This window comes from Petromyzon marinus, chromosome 33, assembly GCF_048934315.1.
Source record: "Petromyzon marinus isolate PM22_M1 ecotype Great Lakes invasive population chromosome 33, UKy_Petmar_22M1.pri1.0, whole genome shotgun sequence".
NCBI classification, from domain to species: Eukaryota; Metazoa; Chordata; class Hyperoartia; order Petromyzontiformes; family Petromyzontidae; genus Petromyzon; species Petromyzon marinus.
In genome coordinates this window covers 3,972,140-3,991,920 of record NC_133699.1, presented here as the reverse complement: position 1 = coordinate 3,991,920, position 19,781 = coordinate 3,972,140, and the positions used below count along the sequence as shown (strand labels likewise).

At 51.1% G+C, this 19,781-nt stretch overlaps 1 protein-coding gene across 4 annotated transcripts in view; it reads left to right on the top strand.

The window, feature by feature from the left end:
* Positions 1-19,781, top strand: part of LOC116948331 (hypoxia-inducible factor 1-alpha-like) — a 77,060-nt gene that overhangs the window by 48,767 nt on the left and 8,512 nt on the right. For 3 of the 4 annotated variants that reach the window (XM_032964898.2, XM_032964896.2, XM_076071459.1), the window contains exons 8-15: positions 10,079-10,226; positions 10,705-10,940; positions 12,537-12,787; positions 15,222-15,368; positions 15,994-16,197; positions 17,639-17,988; positions 18,313-18,490; positions 19,386-19,539. In XM_032964898.2, the coding sequence (XP_032820789.2) occupies positions 10,079-10,226; positions 10,705-10,940; positions 12,537-12,787; positions 15,222-15,368; positions 15,994-16,197; positions 17,639-17,988; positions 18,313-18,490; positions 19,386-19,539 (1,668 nt within the window). The remainder of the gene's footprint in view (positions 1-10,078; positions 10,227-10,704; positions 10,941-12,536; positions 12,788-15,221; positions 15,369-15,993; positions 16,198-17,638; positions 17,989-18,312; positions 18,491-19,385; positions 19,540-19,781) is intronic. The other variant, XM_032964897.2, reaches the window with a different exon arrangement.

The following is a 19,781-nucleotide window of genomic DNA, read 5'->3' as shown; positions in this document are numbered from 1 at the left end:
AGGTTTCCTGTGCGAAGTTTTACGTCCCGCTAGGCTGTGCCGTTACCGCTCCGCAATATTTGACGGTGCCGTCACCGTGCGTTGAAACCGTCCCCGGTTAGAGGCTCCGCTGGGGAGACAAAGGCGGCCCGGCGTGGTGTTGGCCACCCACACCCTCGTGTGCCGTGCCTCTTAGGTTCTGGTGAACAGCGCTTGCCCCGACAGTCTGTTATAGGCTATACGGAACGAATGAGTGAAGAGTGTGGTATCGTTAGGCGGATAAGTAGGATGATTGAATAAGTGAGGTGCGGGTGAGTTTAGTGAGTGGATGCTATGTTGTGAGATGTTAACTACCTGGCATGGTATACAGGAGGTCATGGGTTCGATCAGCCCCCCCACCCCCACCGTGGGGTCGCTCTCTTCGGAGAAAAATCTACGTGACCCCGGCAAGAACTCAAGAGACCAGGATATAGTCTCAGTTGCAATATTGACCGAAATGAAATTAAAAAAGTCGTATGGGTTCGTCTCGGAGTCCTATACCCGCAGCGTTGCTTATATAAGGGGCCCGTTTTAAATTGGGCTGGAAAATGGTTTCTCGCTTGCAACTTTTTTCAGGGAGAGAACGAAGTAACAGCTCGCAATAAGCTCTCTAAGGAGACCCAAATCCAGCTTACTGCAAAGCTGGGGAGCTTTATTTCAATTACACAGGATTACGGGTCATTACTCTCATCTGCTGACAAGTGCAGAAATAGAGAATCCTTCCCTCGGTTTTTTTGTTATTGCGTTTGGGCGATAAAGATATTTGCGGTGGGTGGTGGTGGTGGTGGGAGAGAGCGACAAGGGAAGGTAGATTTCTCAGACGTATTTAGCTGTTTCATATCTGCTGCCTTAATTGTCTGTTATCTCACGCTGTAAGTAAAATATTAATTTAAAATGCAGTGCAATAATCCGTGGCTTAACAATTTAATATGTTAAAATTAGAATGCGCTGTATCAGGAACCCGGTGACCCGAGTTCAGTTCCTGGCCACAGCTCTCAACATCAGTGGTAATGTATGAACTGGATCTGGGTAATCCCTCCACCAGCCCTTGCTTAACCGGCCTGGGGGAATATGGAGAGGCCTTAGATTCAGTGGTGGATTGGCAAAGGGCTGTAAATGTTTGCATCACGACACGGTGCACACCTGAATTATAAGAAATTGAATTTGTCCATCGGTGAGTGAGTGTACAGTCAACAGAGCTGGAATTCTTCTTGGCCAGAAGGCACCAGACAGCGGTGGTGTCGATGAGCTCTGTAGGGCCGTTGTCCTTTGGCCTATACCAATAATATGATGGCTGAAAATGTTCACGTCGCTAATGTTACAGTTTAAAAAAACATAAAGGCCAAACTCTCTTCTCATTCCTTCAATACTTTTTTGTGGTTGCAGTTTTTGAGAGTTGAGAATGGATTTTTGTAAAATTAAGTACAATCTGAGTAATGTGGGCAGGGACTCAAATCTAGAAACTTTGCACGCATGTTTTGAGTGTGTGTGTGTAGCGCATTGCGCTACAAACCCAGCCACCCGAGTTCGATTCCCGCTCACAGCCCCACACCAGTGACGATTATCCGAATCGGTCCTGGGCCTCCCCTAGGTCGACTCAGCCTCAAATGAGTACCTGGTGCGGTGTGTAAACATTGCCACGAGGGAGACAAAGGTGGACGGGCGTGGTGCTGGTCACTCACCCCCTCGTGTGCCGTGCCGGCCTTCATAGGTGCTCGCTAACAGCACTTGCCCCTACAGTTTGTTAAGGCTATATGGGGGATCTTTTTTTTTAATTGCTCGCTCATATCGCTGCTGGGGGAGCCCCTCCAAAAGCAAGCTCTACTCAAGAGGCCCTCAAGAGGATATTTGGCCTCCTATTTTCCATGCTGGCCAGACACCTTCTAAATAGATATAGTTTCAATATTTCAGCAGGAAAGGCCCAATAAGGTGTTAGGCTCCATTTCATTGGCGTACTGCGATGGTCCAGATACACGATGCGGATCTTAGTTATATTCACGGTTGCACAGGTCGCGATACAAACAGCGAGTATCGGTGCATGTGCTGTACATGGACAAGGTGGGAGTACCCAAGCTTTACCCCAGTCCAACAAACCTGCTGATTGCCTAACTGTGGTGTACTTATACTGATGGGCTCCACGGTGGCGAGATGTTAACGACCTCGCCTGGTAAGCAGAAGGTCGTGGGTTCGATCCCGACCCTGACGCCTACTGCATATTTGAAGTTTGCATGTTCTTTTGTGTGTTTGGTTTGTTGTCTTTCTCCGCACCTCCGATTTGTACGGTTGGCTACATATGGTGCGAAAGAAGTTCAACATATATACATACATTGTTCTCTCTGTGGTCACGTGGATTTTTCTCCAGGTCCTCCAGTTTTTCCCTCCACATTTGGAATCTTTATGCGTTCAAAGCATTTGGCTGATAAAAATGTCCACGTGATAAGTTACTTCGTTGAACTATCATTTGTGGCCTGGTCGCTTATAAAAAAAGAGCTATATAACACAGTGGCCATTACCTGGGAAAAGTTTGTATTAGTTAGTTCGATGGGTGAACAGAGGCGGGAGGATTTGAAGAAACTTGCACTGTCGTTTCAACTGCCGTGCCAGGAGATCAAAGCGAAAGTGAAGGGTTTGCTCTGCGGCTACGTTGGCAACATTTCTATTCCCACCTCTTCCAGGACGTCGGGCTAACATGGAAGAGTAGGCCCAAACCAATATCCTGTCTAGGTGCGTTCCTATGTACGTACTTTGAACATCTTTCGCACCGTACGTAGCCAACCGTGCTAATCTGTGGGCCTCTATGGCTCTGTTTGTCTCTTTGTATGTACGTTGAACTTCTTTCGCACCGTAAGTAGCCAACCGTGCTAATCGGAGGTGCTGCCCGAGGGACAACAAACGAAACACAACACAAAAAGTAGTTCTAAAAAAACAAGTTTTCTGTCTCTCGCTCTATTGGAGGTTTCCTCTTCAACCAGCAGTGGCGTTGAAGAGAGCAATTTCAGGGCTGCACCCTCACCTTTTACTTTAGCTGAGAGAGGGAAAAAAAAGGAAAACTAAAAAGGCAAATTGGATGTCAAGAGGTGCCTTCCATCTGTGTGCGGCTTCACATAATTAATTAAACGGCGAGTAGAATGTTGGAACTCTGTCAAGAGTAAGCTTGGCCCACTTTTGGGCCTCTTCTTGTGATGAATTACCATCGCTTCGTTTTGTTCCCCAACGTTTTAAGAGCCGAGGAACATCCCGTGACCGCACTCCGAGGAAGATGATCCTGTTATTTGCAACAGGGGGAAAATCTTAAAATGAACATCTTTTAAGCTGAAGCTCACAGTAATGAGTATTTTCTGCCAAATAAATGCTGAATTAAGTCCACATTTAGTTCAGGTTGGGAAGCTGCCCTGGTGCAATGGTTGGAAGCGTGCTGGATTTGCAACCCAGAGGTCACCGATTACATCTCTTGGCACAGCAGTGGAAACAATGGGGCAAGTAAAAAAAAAATCTTCCCTCCCTCTGTCTCCACCCAGCAAAACAAAAATGGGTTCATCGAAAAAAAATGTATGTTTAAAATAATTTCATTAAATAATGTTGTTAATTTTATTTAAAATAATTTCATTGGGAAAAGAACAAAATAAAACTAATTTAAATGACAAATCATGCGGAACGTGTTTTGCACCACAGTTTTCACTACAAGCTAACCTATCTTGAGTTAGATTACAGGTCACGCCCATCAGTATCAATTGGTATTTATACCTGCCCTGGGTCTCCCATAGGTCAACTCATGGTGATCACATCGTTGTGAACATCGTGAGTTGTGATCACAATCACTGTTAGCATCATCATCATATGTGTTGCGATCCATCAAAAACATCATCCAGGGCGATACGTGGTCGGGCATGCATCGTTCTGGACAAGTGTGTCCTTAATAGGCACTCGCTAACAGCACTTGGGCATTGTCATGGGGACATCGGCAAAGGCAATGGAACCATGGGGCAAAAGCCGTTTCCATTCCCTTTGCACCAAGAAGCTTGGAGAAGCGCATGCATCGAGTCAGACCGAGAGATTGGAAGAGGAAGACGTTGATCAGGGTACACAGACAGGCCAGAGAGGGGCCATCGAGTTAGTCTGTTCAGTTCGTGGGGTCTGGGCAGAGAACGTGGCGACGAGAGGTGATAGGGCGGTGGCTGAGACTGGACGCCAGAGTGGTGGCTGTCAACGGAGGAAGCACGCTCAAGTGTACGTGTGTATCTATGTTGAACTTCTTTTGCACAGTACATAGCCAACCGTGCTAATCGGAGGTGTACATGAGGGAGTGCTCGTGTTGCGGTGAGCGCATGCTGCGTTACGAACCCGGTGACTCGAGTTCGATTCCCAATCACGGCCAACGCCACGAATGAGAGAAAGACGCCCGGGCCTGGTGCTGGTCACCCACCCTCTCCGTGTGCCGTGCCGGCCTTCAAAGGTGCTCGCTAACAGCACTTGCCCCAAAAGACTGCTAAGGCTACACGGGGGACCTTTGTCTTGTCTGTGTGTGTGTGTGTGCAAGTGGTTGGTAGGTGAATGAAGCTGAAAATGTATCTCATCCTCACCAGAACCACGACCACCACCATCGTCATTATCATCACAGATGACATCATCTGCAGCATAATGTTCAACAGACATGGCTATTGTCATCATCATTAACAACATCATCATCATCATATTTGTCTTATCGTCGTCATCATCATCACATAGTTGTAATCATCATGATTTTTTGCATCATCGTCATCACCATCACATTGCTTCACCATTGTCATCTGCAGGTGCAGCAGCATTCGAATCAGACTTAATGCTCATCATGAAAGCATCTGCAGAAACATCCTCCACATCAGCCACAAAATAGACATCATCAGCAGCAGCAGCCTGAAAATCATAATTTGTATCATCATTTGCATCATTATTATAATTATGATAATCATCACCACTGGACACATTTGCTTGTGTGAACATCAGTTACCTAACACTGAGACCGTTTTACACATCATACATTTTACTCAGTGGAAAATGCTAACAATACGTCCGTGTTTGGCATCTCGGCGATAGGTTGTGACAGTAACAAATAAAAAAAATATGCCTTCATAAATTGCAGGCGCTTTGAAGGTTGCGCGCAACGGAGCATTGAAAAACTCGAGAAAATGATGTCTTGCCGTCAGGGCATTTTGCATGTACGTTACGTTATGCGGCTGCAGAGCACACCCGATACGCAACAGGTCACGTTCCGGTGAGTTGCTATCGAACATCTTGACATTTCAGAGTAAATACGTTCCACTCCAACCCCCCCCCGCCCTCGTCAAAGAAAGGAGTCAGTCCAGTGGCATTTGTTTTGAGTTGTCTGGGGCACGCGGTAAAGGCGCAGCCCCTGAAAGTGCCCGATTCCGCCGCTGCAGGCGCAAGCAACATCCTCCACTGGAGGGTTTTTTTTTCCATCTCTTCCACACTCGCCAATAATGTAGGAGGTGATCGTACCTACACCTTGCCCCACCGCGCGTGACCTAACCCTTCTATAATTGTGGTGTAGCTATTTATGTTAAACTGCTGGGCGGACACGGGTTGGCTATGGGGGTGGGGGGTGGGAGAGGTGTGGATCGGCCAGTCATCTCAGTCAACCCATGACACCTGGGTCTGTCCCGTGACCTCCTGCCAGTGGCCTTTGACACTTGAAGTGGCCTTAAAGTGCACCTAGCATGGCACAAGCGCCGTGGCGACGTCACCGGCACTTAGTCGTGAATGGCGGTTGTTGTTGTTAAAGTAATTAAGAACCTTTCTCTGGCAGCAGGACCCGCACCTCCGATTAGCATAGTTGGCCACGGACGGTGCGAAATAAGTTCAACATACATACAAACATGCTTACATACAGAATCCAAATGCTGTCGTGGTCACATGGGGTCCAGGCTATCCTGCCATCGATGGCAGGACCCCTTTTGGGGGCAAAAGGTCATCGAGGTCGTAACAAGGGACAGGACAATTGTATTGCTTTAAGTGCCCTTCTGGCCATAAACCAATGCAGCCTTCTTTTACCATTATTCCCTGCTGTCTGTCTCCCGGCGGCAAAAACCCCCCATTGTGCACTACCACCCGAGTGAACTCTTGTCCAATCGATGACCTCACTCGTGAACACGCACTCGCACGTTCGGCGGTTCTCTTTTTTTCTCGATCAGCTGCTAGATGATGGCATCCCCCACGCATCGCCGGGCACAGGCACGGTGAGGCATGAGAGCTGGGCATGGGGGAGGTTCTCCATCCACGCTTTTGAGATATTTCAATCGTACTTCGTCACGTTGATGAAGGCGTGAAGTGTAGACCGGAGCAGGGCACACGTACGGCCCGGTTCGTGACTCCATCGCTAAATGGGCGCTTCCCCACGCCTTGCAGGCCATGATGGATATTTTACCATATTTCACCACGCTGGTAAGTGTGGGTTGGTGAAGGTGAGGGGTGCCGGGGCGGGGGAAAGTGGATTTTGCTGCATTGTCCTCGACTGTCTTTTGCACATCATTGTGGTGGTCACCTGTGCAAGCGCTTTCCAGGCTGAAACCTGCTTGGCTTACGACGTGTGACGAGATCGGGCACATTCCTCGTGATCTGGCCACGGGCACTCTCATTAGCGGCTGAATGTGCCCCTTCGCCCGACCGGTAGGAATGCCATTCCCGGTGACGACGATTGCCCCGCGATAACGTTTCTGCAAGAGAAATCTTCGCCACTTTCTTTCAGGGTTATGTAATTTCCAGTAATTTTAACTCGAAAGCTGTCCGTGTTCACTTCGAGTGCAATCTGTTAATGGGGGAAGGGCGGGGGGAGCTTGACCTCTCAACCCTTAATAAGGAACAAAGATGTAGTTAAAAAAGAAGAGACGATAACCGCTTCGGCTGATTTTTTTCTTAAGCCTGTTGCTCGTTATCTGATTGGCCTTTGGCCACGGCACCGAGACTTGTGGTCTAAGGACAAAGAATACAGCAGTGTTGCTGTGTCTGCGCTAAAAAAAAAAATTCTCTCCCGTATGTTTCTTGAGATATTATCGTGTGCCTCGTCTGATGTGGCGCCCAGATTACTGGGGCCAAAAACAAGAGAAGGGGAGGGCGGGGGGGCCCTGATTTGGAGGAAGCAAAAAGAAATCGTTTGGCACCGGCCCACCGTAGTGTTTGTCAAACCGTGCGGCCCCATTTCACGTTTGAACGACCTCAAGGCTGCGCGCGTTCAGCGACGCCGGAGGAAATTAACAGCAAATGACCGAAGTGGTGCCACATTTTCGGAGAGATGCGAAACGGCGAACATGGGGTTCATAAAGTGCACGTTCACAATTGAATTGAATTTTGATTTAAAGCTTTAGTGACTGCAGGGATTCATATTCTTGGTTCTTTCGGTAAAGTCACCACGTAGAAGGGAAACACTAAAATAATAAAAATATAAAACAATACAATTCTCACGACGTTTCGACTGCAACACAAGCAGTCATCATCAGGTGTGAAAACCACACATCAGGTGTGAAAACCACACAGGGTGTGAAAACCACACCTGATGATGATTGCTTGTGTTGCAGTCGAAACGTCGTGAGAATTTTATTGTTTCATATTTTATTTTTTATTTTTGTATTTTATTGTTTCCCTTCTACGTGACTTTACCGAAAGAACCAAGAATATGAATTTAATTGAACTTCACTGTAAGGCCACACTCGGCATTCGCGCCATCCTTATAACACGAAGCAATCGAACGTGTTTCACAGACAAGTATAGTCTGCCGGTAGGGGGGTGATTGCGCCATGTGGTTGAGCCCAATTAAGTAATTTGCCGGTCACTTTTAACAACCGCTTTGGAGGCGCAACGTATTTTATGGTCAATCCACTCGCAGTGTTTAGAATCAGAATATTTATACTGCAGGAGTAATCCGATGAGCTATAAAGCTATTTTCCACAGACATCCAGTCGGGGCAGGTCAGAACGTTACAACAACAAACAATAAAAAAACACGACAGGAATGCAAAGTATAGGAAAGGTAAACAAATAACTGAAAAAATATACAAATGAAACGAAACGATGTTTTATTTTATATCTTACCTCGATGAAGCCCACTGAGCTTTTTCGAAAGCGACCTCGCCACAAATTGATACCCCAACGAGGCGAGCTCATCACGTGGAAATTGTCAGGCGGCAAAGTAAAATTTTAAAAATTAAAAAAATTCCACCCGGGTGTGACCACGGGGCTCGAATCGCGAACCTCTGCAGCAGACGACAAAAAAAAAACACCGCTCGATCACTCGGCCAGGTCACCGCTCATTTCTCCCAGGAAATCATCGGCACGTTTCATTTTCATATGATTGGTTTTTTTTTGCCTTCATTTGAGGGCGGTTGGGTGGCAGGGAAGAAAACAAAGTTCCCAGAGAGAGATAGAAAAACCCCATGCATACGAGGAGGGTAACACAGAATGAATTCGCCCACACGGATTCAGCCCTCGGCTTTACCGCCATCTCCTGGCAACTTCCCAGATTTGTGCGCATCGCAGGTATCAAAGAAGATGACGTAAAAGCACAGACGTGTGTCACAAAAAATATAATATAAAAAATTATATATTTTTTTAATATATATTTTTTGTTCCTGGGTAGTAAGTAGTAAGTGGGTAGTAAGTGTTATTTCGTAATTGCTAATGCCTCAAAAGTACAGAAAATGGCTATTATTCCCCACAAACTTTGCTTACGTGACCAGGACAGTGATATTTTGAAATTTACGTGTGCATTTGTGTCATTCCTTAACGTAAAGTCCTGGTCACAAAAGCAAAGTTTGTGGGGAATAATAGCCATTTTCTGTACTTTTTATGCATAAGCAATAAAATAACACCATTCTTCTGTTAACATTTATTGTAACATTTTCTGAAACTGTGGTTTACGCTCATGCGTTGAACACCACAATCTGGTTGCAACATCTATAATAATAATAAAGGACTTCCAATCGTTTTATTCTTAACAAAATACAAATCGTGCTGTAAAAATCGCAACAAATGCCGGCGTTCGTTTCTGCAGTAACTTCCATTACACGGGGGTTCTGTGTGACGCCACCGCTAAGTGGCTTGGCTGGGGGAGGAAAAGGGGGCCTTTGTTTGCATCCACAAGATTTTGCTCACCATTCGATTTTAACGTTTGGGTCTCGTTCCCCATCAGCCCTTAACGGGGCTGCGCTTTCTGCTTTGAAGCGGCAGCCGCGGCGCCCGGAAATTATTAAACGTGGCGACGATTTGGGAACAGTCCCTTGTATGAACAGGCGAGTGCGGCCCTAGATAGGTTTTGGATGCCAAAAAAATGTTTTACCCAGGTCACGATTCACAACCACCACTCCGGCTATCAGGGTGAAAATCGCTCGTCTGTACGACTGTGCAGCGATGGTGTTCGTGCGTATGTATGTGGGGAGGGAGAGTGAATGGGAGCAGTGGTTCGTGCACTCCGCTCAGAAACCAGCGGACCCAAGTTCGACTCCAAGCCACAGCTAATATCAGGAGCGAGTGATTTCTGAACTGCTCGTGGGCCCCCGGTAGTTCAACTGAAGTCTTAAGTGAGCACCTGCCGCGGTGTCTAAAGACATCAACACGGGGGAGGTGAAGGCGGCCAGAAGCGTGGTACTGGCCGCAACCACCGCCTCTTGCACGCCGTGCTGGGCATTTATAAATTCTCACAGCGCTTGCCCCAACAGTCTAGCAAGACTGTCGGCGTTGGGTGACCATACTCTACCACCAGGGAGGATACCCACTAATGCTTTAGATATCTCTGAACGTTAGAGCCGTGCATGGGAATTGAACTCGGGTCCCCGGGTTTATGGCGCGTTGCCGTGACCGGGCGCGGCGCCATCCTATGCAAGGGCGACGTGACGGTACAATCCACGTCTCGGTTGTTGATGTTGTTTTTGAGCGGTGCTTGGCACGGTGCTGGCCACCCCACCCGCCTTGCGTGCCGTGCCGGCCTTCACAGGTGCTTCTCGCTAACAGCACTTGCCCCAACAGTCTGCTAAGGCGACACGGGGTGGACCTTTGTCTTTGTTGTTTTTGAGCAGTGTTTGGCAAGGGTCAGGCGACGACCGGCCACTACCGGATGCTGGCGAAGCGCGGCGGCTTCGCGTGGGTGGAGACACAGGCCACGGTCATCTACAGCCCGCGCAACGCACAGCCGCAGTGCGTGGTGTGCGTCAACTACGTGCTCAGGTAGCCACCACCACCACCATCCCCCACCCCCGCCCCACGCGCGGCGATGAATTAAAACATTTTCGGGGGATAGGTAACGTTGCGAAGGTCGCTCGTTTTTTTGTCGGGAAGCGAAGCGGATTGCTCGCCACGTTACGCTTGCAGGGCACTGTGTCACTAATATATATCCAGGGCAAGAGTTGTGCTTCGTTACGTATTTATTTATTCGTTCGAAAATGTGATATTGTTACAAAAATCGTTGCTGATCCACAACGGGCCGGCTAAAAAATTCACGAAGGGGAGGGGGGGCATCATTTGCACGACGGCTCGCGCACCTGGCTGCCTCGCTTGCGCTACGAATCCGGCAGCACGCGTTTGGGACTCCCCGCCACGGCTGACGCGAGCGGCGAGCGACATCCGCCGCGGGTCCCCGGCGCTGCACGTTCCGACGTGACCCTTTGTGCCGTCGGCGCGACCGTCTCTTCCCCCCCCTGCGCAGCGGCGTGGAGGAGACCGGCACGGTGCTGTCGCTGGAGCAAACGGAGCGGCTGCTGAAGACTCGGCCCGGCGATTCGTCGCCGCCGTCGTCACCATGCGCCAACCTCGGCGGCATCGTTGGCGCCGCGACGATGGGCGAGTCGCTCTTCATTAAGCTCAAGGAGGAGCCGGACGAGCTGGCGCTCATCGCCCCCACGGCCGGCGACGAGGTCATCAGCCTGAACTTCGGACTCGGCCGTGAGTTGCCCCGTCCCCGGCACCGTCCAGGCTTCCAAGAGCTCTGCTTGGCTTACCGAGCCCCGGTGGGAGAACGACATCGGCGGCTTTGGCCGAACTCTTCGTAGAAATAAGAGTCCGTCGTCCGTTGGGCTCCTCTCGCACCGTACGTAGCCATCCGCGTACAAAACGCGGTAAACTAATTGCAAGTGGACACTTTGAGCGGGCGCTGCCGGTGCGCGGCCGAGCCGAGCCGAGCCGACGAGACTCGGACCGCCGCGGATGAACGGCGCGGATGTGGAACCCACGGCCCAGCCCACGTTTCGGTTCCCACACGTTTGGCAAAAACACCTGCTGCAAATATATAAAGTTGAGTTAATTCTCCCCGCAAGGCAGTACCCCCCCTCCCCCCTCACTCGCCTCCCTGCCTCCCAATTGTGCGCACTCAGCGGCATAAATGGGTACGAAACAGTGAGCTGATTGGCATGTCCTGTGTGGCAGGCTTTTCTGGGTGTACAAACAAAATAGTAAAAATAAAATATACTTATCGAAAACCCTAAGAGTAATGGGAGAAACGTCTCAATCCATGCTGCACAGCTCCCTTGTTTAATCCTCATGGACGGATCTTTTTTGCCACGAAGTGAAGAGCCATATTTTAGCGTGATGCATTGTGTGCCATCACTCGGGTCCAGGATTAGACTTACCAACGCCCTGCACTTGACAACCCAGTTTAATCACGGGGAGCCGACACCCAGACTCAAACCCAGGATCTCAGCTGTGCCAGCTTAGCGTCTCTTGACCTCTGGGCCACCCAGCCCAACTCTGGGGCTTTAAATTTAGCCGTGATGGGTGTGGACGTGTGGCGTGGTTGTAGATCCGTATCTAGCTGTGGCACGGACAGGATCCTGAGAACAGAGAGGGCATGGTCGGGCTGTCTTAGGCGTAGGTCAGCTTTTGTTTTTTTCCCCCCTCGCGTAGATTGAAGTTGCATAAGACTAGGACACTAATCAAGCACAACTACAAGCATACGCTCTTGGGGATTATCTCATTGTCCCATCTGGAGTTGATTTGACCGAGTGCCTATCCCATTCCTCTCGAGCTACCGTGGTGCGCCTCGCCAAGTTCCCCGAACGTCGCATCATTATCCTCGTCATTATCCATGGCTAATCCGCTGCTGCTGCTGGATGAAGGGCTCCAAAAGCCGCCGACGTTTGTGACGATCCTACGATGTTAATGATCCACGCAGCACCTTGGACGTGAGTCGATTCCACAGCTCCATCTTCTTGGTGGATGTCCCACCAGACACGGTTCCATTTCCTGGCCACCACTCCGTCATTATTCTGGGCCATCGTGCCTTCCAGTGACACGTCCTGCCCAGGCCCCACTCTCTTTTACCAAACGACCTCCACATTTGGAATCAGCATCACGCGTTTTGAGTATTTGGCTGCTCTAAACGTGCACGTGATGAGCCACTTTGTTGCGCTATCATTTGTGGCCAGGTCGCTTCTGAAGAAAAAAAAAAGCTACATAACTCAGTGGGCCTTACCTGGTTAAAAAACAAAAAAAAATTTGGTAGTTAAATAGCTTGCGGGGCTGTATGAACGTGAACCCCCACAGATCGCTGCGGCGGTGGCGGTGGCCTGCAGCATCCTCCGTCGTACTCGGACCTCTCTCTCTACGACGACGTGGCACTGCCCAGCCCCGAGCGGGGGGACCGCGAGCCTCCGCTCGGGTTGCCCCTCACTCCGCCGATGGCCGCCCAGCGGGAGCCGCGCCCGCCCCGCGACTCTGCCTCCGCCGCCTTCTTCTGCGACGCGCGAGTGCCGCAGCCTTCCGCCAACCGGCGCCAGGATGGCGCTGGCAAAACGGTGATGATGATGATGATCCGACGGTGATAATGATGATGCGACGGTGATGTTGATGTGATGACGAGGGTAGATTATGCAATTGCTTCTGGGTTGTGCCGCGCGTTGTTCGCCATCATCTCCAAAGTTTGGTTTTCGCTCCAACGTCCTGGGGCTAATTTTGATTCGAGGTGTGTCGTGTTGATTATCGGTTTATTATTTTTATTTGAACCCACGTCCTCGTCTAACAGCATCTCTCCACCTGAGCGAGCACGTTGTGTCAATAGTTGTCAGTCAATTTCATTCTCAGCGGGACTTCAGAGAGTATGCATGTAGAACTTATTTCGCGCTGAACGTAGCCAACGGTGCTATTGGGTGGAGGAGCTACCGGGGCTGGTGGAAGGGGCCCTGGTTCACGTCCTGCGCCACAAACCCCCACGATTTTGATTTCGATTCCCGGCCATGGCAATCGACGTGAGTGTGGCGAGCGATGTCTGAACCAGTCTTGATGGTCCCACCTTTGTGAACCCACACTCGCCAGCGTGGTGAGTGTGGTAAAATAACCCCCCCCCCCCACCCCCTTCTGACCTGGTGTGGGATAGAGGCCTTCGGCATTGGGTTGACGGAAGGGCTTTGCGTCACATGTACCAATCTGGAACTTCTTTCACGCCGTACGTAGCCAACCGTGCGAATCGGAGGCGAGGCATTCTACTGCCCAATTCAGGCTCGCTTGCGGGTTCTCTCCTCGTTCCGAGAATGGCGCTCCCCCTCCCCTTCCCCCTTAGAGGAAGATCAGAGCCCCTGCGCCTCGCATTTCTCAGACGAGGTGTTGCGCGGCCTCAGGCACGCCCGGACGATTAGCGCCCCGCGTCTTTTATTTGAGGAACGAGAGAGGAGAGCGGCGAGTTCTCTGCCGCATCGCGATCGATGCGAGCGAACGCGGCCGTTGTTTTTTTGTCGCCACCATGGATCGGAACCTCGCCCCCCCCCCACCCCCCTCCATCCCCCGCACCCCCACACCCCCCCCAAAACCCCCCACACCTCTCACACGTGCAGGGGACCTCCGTGCTTCGGTGTTAGCGATCAGGGATTGACCCGAAAGGGCCGTACATGGGACGGGATGATTGGATTAACGTGACGACGTACATCCTCCTACTTTATTGTGTTTTATTTTATCAGCTGCACCGTTGCGTGCTGGCAGTTGACGCAATGGGCGAGGATTATTTTTGTTTGTTTTTTATTCCCCTTGCCTCGGTCCACCCAGCAGCGGTAAAAATAGTGGACAGCGCAGGAGATCAGCAGGTTGCGTGCGGTGGGGTAAAGTGTGGGCACTCCCGCTGCTTGCAAGACATCTGACGAGGCTTCCAACAGTCGGCCAAAACACCCTCGAGTGGGGCTGCAGATCTCTCGCGAGTGGAGGCCCCTTTCAGCCGGCAGTGGCGTGAGCAAGACATTGCAGGGCTGCGCCTTCATCGAACACGATTAATAATTTACAACCTATAGTAATAGGTTTTTACCCCTTTTATCTGGCACCAAAACTGACACCTTTTACTATATCTTGCTACTGGCAAAGGAGGTCTCATAATGTAAATGCTTACCCCGAGCTCTCAATACTCTGATAGTGCGCTGTTTTTGAGTTGTACGCCTTTTGGCGTCATCTGGTCCAACACCAGTGGAGACTAGGCTCTAAGAAAAGCCGTCTCGGGTGTGGACCAATCAATTTCAAGGACAGTGCATATCATTATCAGAGTTGTCTCTTTTTGTTTGCATTTTGACTGCTTGTGTTGTGGTTATTGCAAACATGATCCTTTGTATAAAGGTGTCAGTTTTGGTGCCAGATAAAAGGGTAAAAACCTATTACTATATCTTGCTACTGGCAAAGGAGGTCTCATAATGTAAATACAATTTACAACCTGTACGTCAATCAACTGGTGGATGACGATCCGGTCAAGAATATCTGCATACAAACCCACCACGTTCATTAAATTAGATTCTGCACTTCATTTCGATAATTTCCGGCTTTGAGAATTAAAAATATATAATCAGTTTATCATGCATTGAACGTTTCTCCCTTGTAGGGCGGGTGGGAAAGTGATACCCACTAGTGTGTGAATCGGAGATCACTTGAAGGGATCCCAGACGTGGCATGCCACCAATAGTACAGCAACAAAAACATTGGGCTGTGAATGAACATTTTCTTCGTTGCAAATTTCCCCCGATCGTAGCATCCACGTCACGAGACACAGCACCCATTCGCATCTCTCGCAGAAAAATTCATCCCTTCAATTCGAACCCAGGATCTCGAGCCGCCAGCTCACCCGCTCTCTGACCCTCCGAGCCGCGCTTGGTTAAATAATTTTTTTTCAAACGCCAAGAGAGAAAGAGAGCAATGCAATGTTCGCTCCGCGTCGAGTCGACGCTCCCTGTAACGACGGTCGCCCGACATTTGCCGTTGCAGCGCTCCGCCTCCGAGGAATCCTTCTCGCCCCTGGGTGGAGACCTCCGAATCGACACCATCGAGAAGCTGTTCAGTGTGGCTCCGGAGACGAAGGCCCTACCGCCCACACAGGTCCTCACAGCATCCCCAGAGCATTCACTCCCAAAGGCAGGTCCATGGCTCGAGCTCGCCTCCATCCCACGTGATCCTTCTCCCTCCCTCCCTCCCTCTCTCTCTCTCTTGACCTCGCATCAACATTGCACTCTCCACACGAGGGTTCTTCAACTATTGCAAGGGAAATTATTTGGTGACGCCTCCGCTTCTGCTGCCGCTGCCGCGTTGGCGGCGGTGCAAAACAAATACAACCTCAACACGTTCGTCAATAACACCCTGTGGCATTAAAAGGAAACATATACGATAGGGTGACGTTTCGGGGAATGGCCCTTCTTCATGGCAAGCGGTACACCAAAGGGCAGCAATACATCAGCCCCATCCGCAAGTCGCAATGCGACAGATATCAAGCGTTATTTCCAGCGGGTGCACAAAAGGGTGCACGTTTGGACAACGTGAAGAAAGCGAGGATGAGGATTGCACTCAAATCATCGTCTGTCTATTGCGACGAACGGAACGGCAGCTGCGGTAGCGAGACAGTGACGAAGGCTCCGCCGAAGCCAGCCCATTGAGAATTTAATGACTGCACGTTTTGAATGTATGAAAAGCGTATACGTGTATATTAGGAAGTTTAAATTTGGCTTGCGGTATTTATGTTCTGTTTCTCTTGGCTTGCCGGCAGGAATTTGGCAGCGATCTAGACCTTGAGACGGTGGCTCCGTACATCCCCATGGACGGCGAGGACTTCCTCCTCTGCATTCCGGAGTCCGCTCCGGGTTTTTACTCCGACTCCCCACTCCCCAAGAGCCCCCCGGGGGCCACGGGCCCACCTGGAACTCCGGCTACACCCCGCCACCTGCACTCCGGCATCTTTCAGCCCCCCGAGGTACCGCATCCTGGGATGCCGCGATGCGGGTCGATACCTACGATTCGTATTGTACACCACAAAGTCAACGATAAATCACGTCATCGTTTTTTTTTGTTTGTAAAATACCATTGTGCAGCGAATACCGCGGTTCGCGTTGTTTGTTTTTTCACGTTTTATTTATTAACAAAATATTTCCGAGCGAACAAGAGCACAGTTGTTAAAGTTTAAAAAAAATAGCAGGAGTACGCCACGCCCGCCGGCGTCACGCTCTTAAGCTTCTGCCAAATTTGAAAATTGCCCGCAAATTGCTGAAATCGGGAATAGCTACGTGAGCAGCATTGTCGCTTCCTCCTGTGAAAACTTACAGCAGACAACAGTTGGTCTGTGAAACAAGGGCGCATTCGTCATAGCCGTGTGCTATGACGAAGGGCACAAATACAAATGTGCACACGATTGGAATTGATGATTTCAGCCGTTAAATTGGCGCTTCGCGATAAATGATGCGATGTGGGGGTTAGTTGACCGCGACGTTCTCCTGATTCGTCTGACTATTTCATTATCTCCTGCGTTGCCGAGAGCCTGTTTGCTGTGAGCACTAAAGGTTATAATGATTATAAAGACTTATAGCGGGAGTGGAGCGGTTAGCGCTCGCTGCACTATGATCCCGGCGACCCGAGCGTGATTCCCGCTCATGGCCAGTAACGGCGACGGTTATTTGAAACGGTCCTGGGCCTTCCCTAGGTCGACTCAGACTCAAAATGACTACCTGGTGCATTGTGTAAACATAGCTACTGGGGAGACAAAAGCGGCCGAGCGTGGTGCTGACTACTCATCCCCCTCGTGTGCCATTCCGGCCTTCATAGGTACTCGCTCACAGCAATGATCTGTTAAGGCAATATGGGGAGGGGGGTCCCTTTGTATCTTTGTTGTGTTACCCACTAAAGGGTATTGACAGTGCTGTTTCACCCTCGGTAGAGGTGGACGCACTGTGACCTCTGTTCTCATGGTTTGTCACGAATGCAATTTGTACGCGCGAGGTTCGATGGCTGGATCTTTTAAGACTGACGGTGATGCCTTGGGTGTGGGGCCATTCAACCAGCACAGATCCTCATGTCTCCCCCACCTCCTTCTCATACCTTCCCCCTCCCTCTTCTCCTTATCTTCCCCCCTCTCGACACTCTATTGGGTTGTTATCTGATACGGGGGTTGTTATCTGATATGGGAGTTGTTATCTGACATGTTACCATAATTTGCTACTCGTTCCGAGCGCGACTCCGCGAATATTAAAGTGGGAGTGAAGATGCGAAATTTTTAATCAACGTTTAAAATACAGACCTCTTCATTGTGTTTGTAAACCGGGTGTTCGGCGCACTTTTTATTTTGATGTTGCGCTAAAACATGTATTTATTATTATTCAATGCACGCGTGCGTGTGTGCGCGGCCACTTTACTCCGCGCAGTTCCAGCAACCGCTTCGGACCCTGGCCGCCCGCTCTCCAATTTCCCAGCATGCACCGCTTCCCGAGATCAGCTTCCGCCTGGACGAGTTCGGGGTGTTCGGCCTCAACCGCCTGGAGGAGACGCGGCACGGCAAGAGCCCTCCTTCCCCCGCCACGGCGGCCGGCGCCGCCGCCACCGCGCCGAGCGCGTGGGTCCCGTCGACCCTCACGGCCAAGAGACCCAAGTTGGATTCCCCCCGCGCGGCCGTGCCTCCCCGCATGGGAGCGAACGCCCCATCGCGGATGCTGCCCCTGGCCTACCCAGCGCCGCACCAGCAGCAGCACCAACAGCAGCAGGCGTACGCTCCAAGGTGAAGCGGCGATTTGTGCTTTCGTGAGGGTGTTGGTCACGGGAGTGGTTTGCTCCGGTGCCGGAAAGGATTCAACGATGCATATCAACAAAACGCCTAGGTTTTTCGCGGGAAATATTACGATTGGTAATCGATTTTGGGGTTAGGTCATGTAACGAGCTGGCCCAACTTTGTGTCGTAAGACCCTCCCAACATCTGACATTTTATTCTGTATTACCTGCAGATGCTTTGGTGCAGCCGGGCAATGTTTTGTGCCTGCGCTCAGCAACCGTGATAACAAACAAACAAACAAAAACCACACCACATCTCTTTCTGTGCATGCAGGCCGAGTGACGGTGCCCACTACGTGGAGATGCCGGGGTCCCTGGCTCGGTTCTCCGGCCCCTTCATGGCCCACGTCGTGGCGGCCACCGCCGCCGCGTCGTGCCGCAAGCGTCGGCTGAGCAACGAGGGAGCCGTGTCGCCGATGAACCTCGCCACCTACGCCCAGCAGCCCGGCCTCGTGCGTGTGCCGCCACACTGCTCCGATCGTTAGCGTAATCTCCTGCGCAGGCTTTCGCAGTTGCGCCTGCGCAGCTCCCACCCGATGTGCTTCCGGTTTCGTGCCGCGTGCGGTATGCGCGTAGAATTTCTTCCGCACCGTACGTAGCCAGGCCGTGCTCATCGGAGGCACGTTGTGCCACGTGTTGTTCGATGTGGGACGGTTTACTCCACGCGATTGAGCAATGCGTGGTACAATCCCGGAAACGCAGCGGGTGTGGAAAAACGAATTCCGATTCATTTAGACAGGAGGAATCCGATGAGCTATGAGGCTCATTTTAACAGATGTCGCCGAGTGGTCTGTAGCGCAGTCCGCGAACCACTGTGCTACGGACTTGGCCCGATCATGGCCAACCTCGGTTAGCGAGCAAGTTGTGCCAGAATGTGTCCCTGGCCTCTCCGAGGTTGACGAAGCCTTAAATAAGTTCCTGGTGTGGTGGGCTAAATCATTATTACGGGATCTGGCCACAACACCCCATTGTTGTACCATGTCGACCTTAATAGGTGCTCGCTAACAGCATTTGCCCCAGCGGTATGCGTAGGTTCTGCAGGGATCGTCGATTTGGAATTGTGCTCCTGTGATTCAGACAATGCTATGGTCTCGGCGTTCTGCATCCAATCCCTAGCCATGCCCAATGCTCTGGGTGTCCCTCGATAGATTGAAAACTCATTTCTTTAGAACTGCTTTTTGTGTTTAGTTTTTCGTCCTCCCCCCCCCGCACCTCTGATTAGCACGGTTGGCTACTTTACGGTGCCAAAGAAGTTCAACGTACGTACTAATAACCACGGCAACCGGTATCCGAATTGCTCCCCCAATGCCGAGACTTCCCTTCCTCCGCCGCTCTGCGTCTCCACAGGGTGCTTCGCTCGCCGTACAGCCCGAGCCATACGCCGGGAGGGCGTGCGGACTCCCCGCCCACGGGGACTCGCGCTGGAGCGGAGACTGTGCCACCGACAAACTCGCCGGCCCTGGCAGGGGCCGCCAGGCCCTCTGCCGCAAACCCGCCACAGGTTCGGCAGCCTCCCTCCCTCCCTCCCTCCCTCCCTCCCTCCCTCCCTCCCTCCCTCCCTCCCTCCCTCCCTCCCTCCCTCCCTCCCTCCCTCCCTCCCTCCCTCCCTCCCTCCCTCCCTCCCTCCCTCCCTCCCTCCCAATGATTGTACACAAGGAGAGGGGGGAACGGTTAGGAGTAGGAGAGATTGAGAGCGGAGCGAGCGGGAGGGGGGCACAACGAACGAGACGAGGGAAGCGAGGT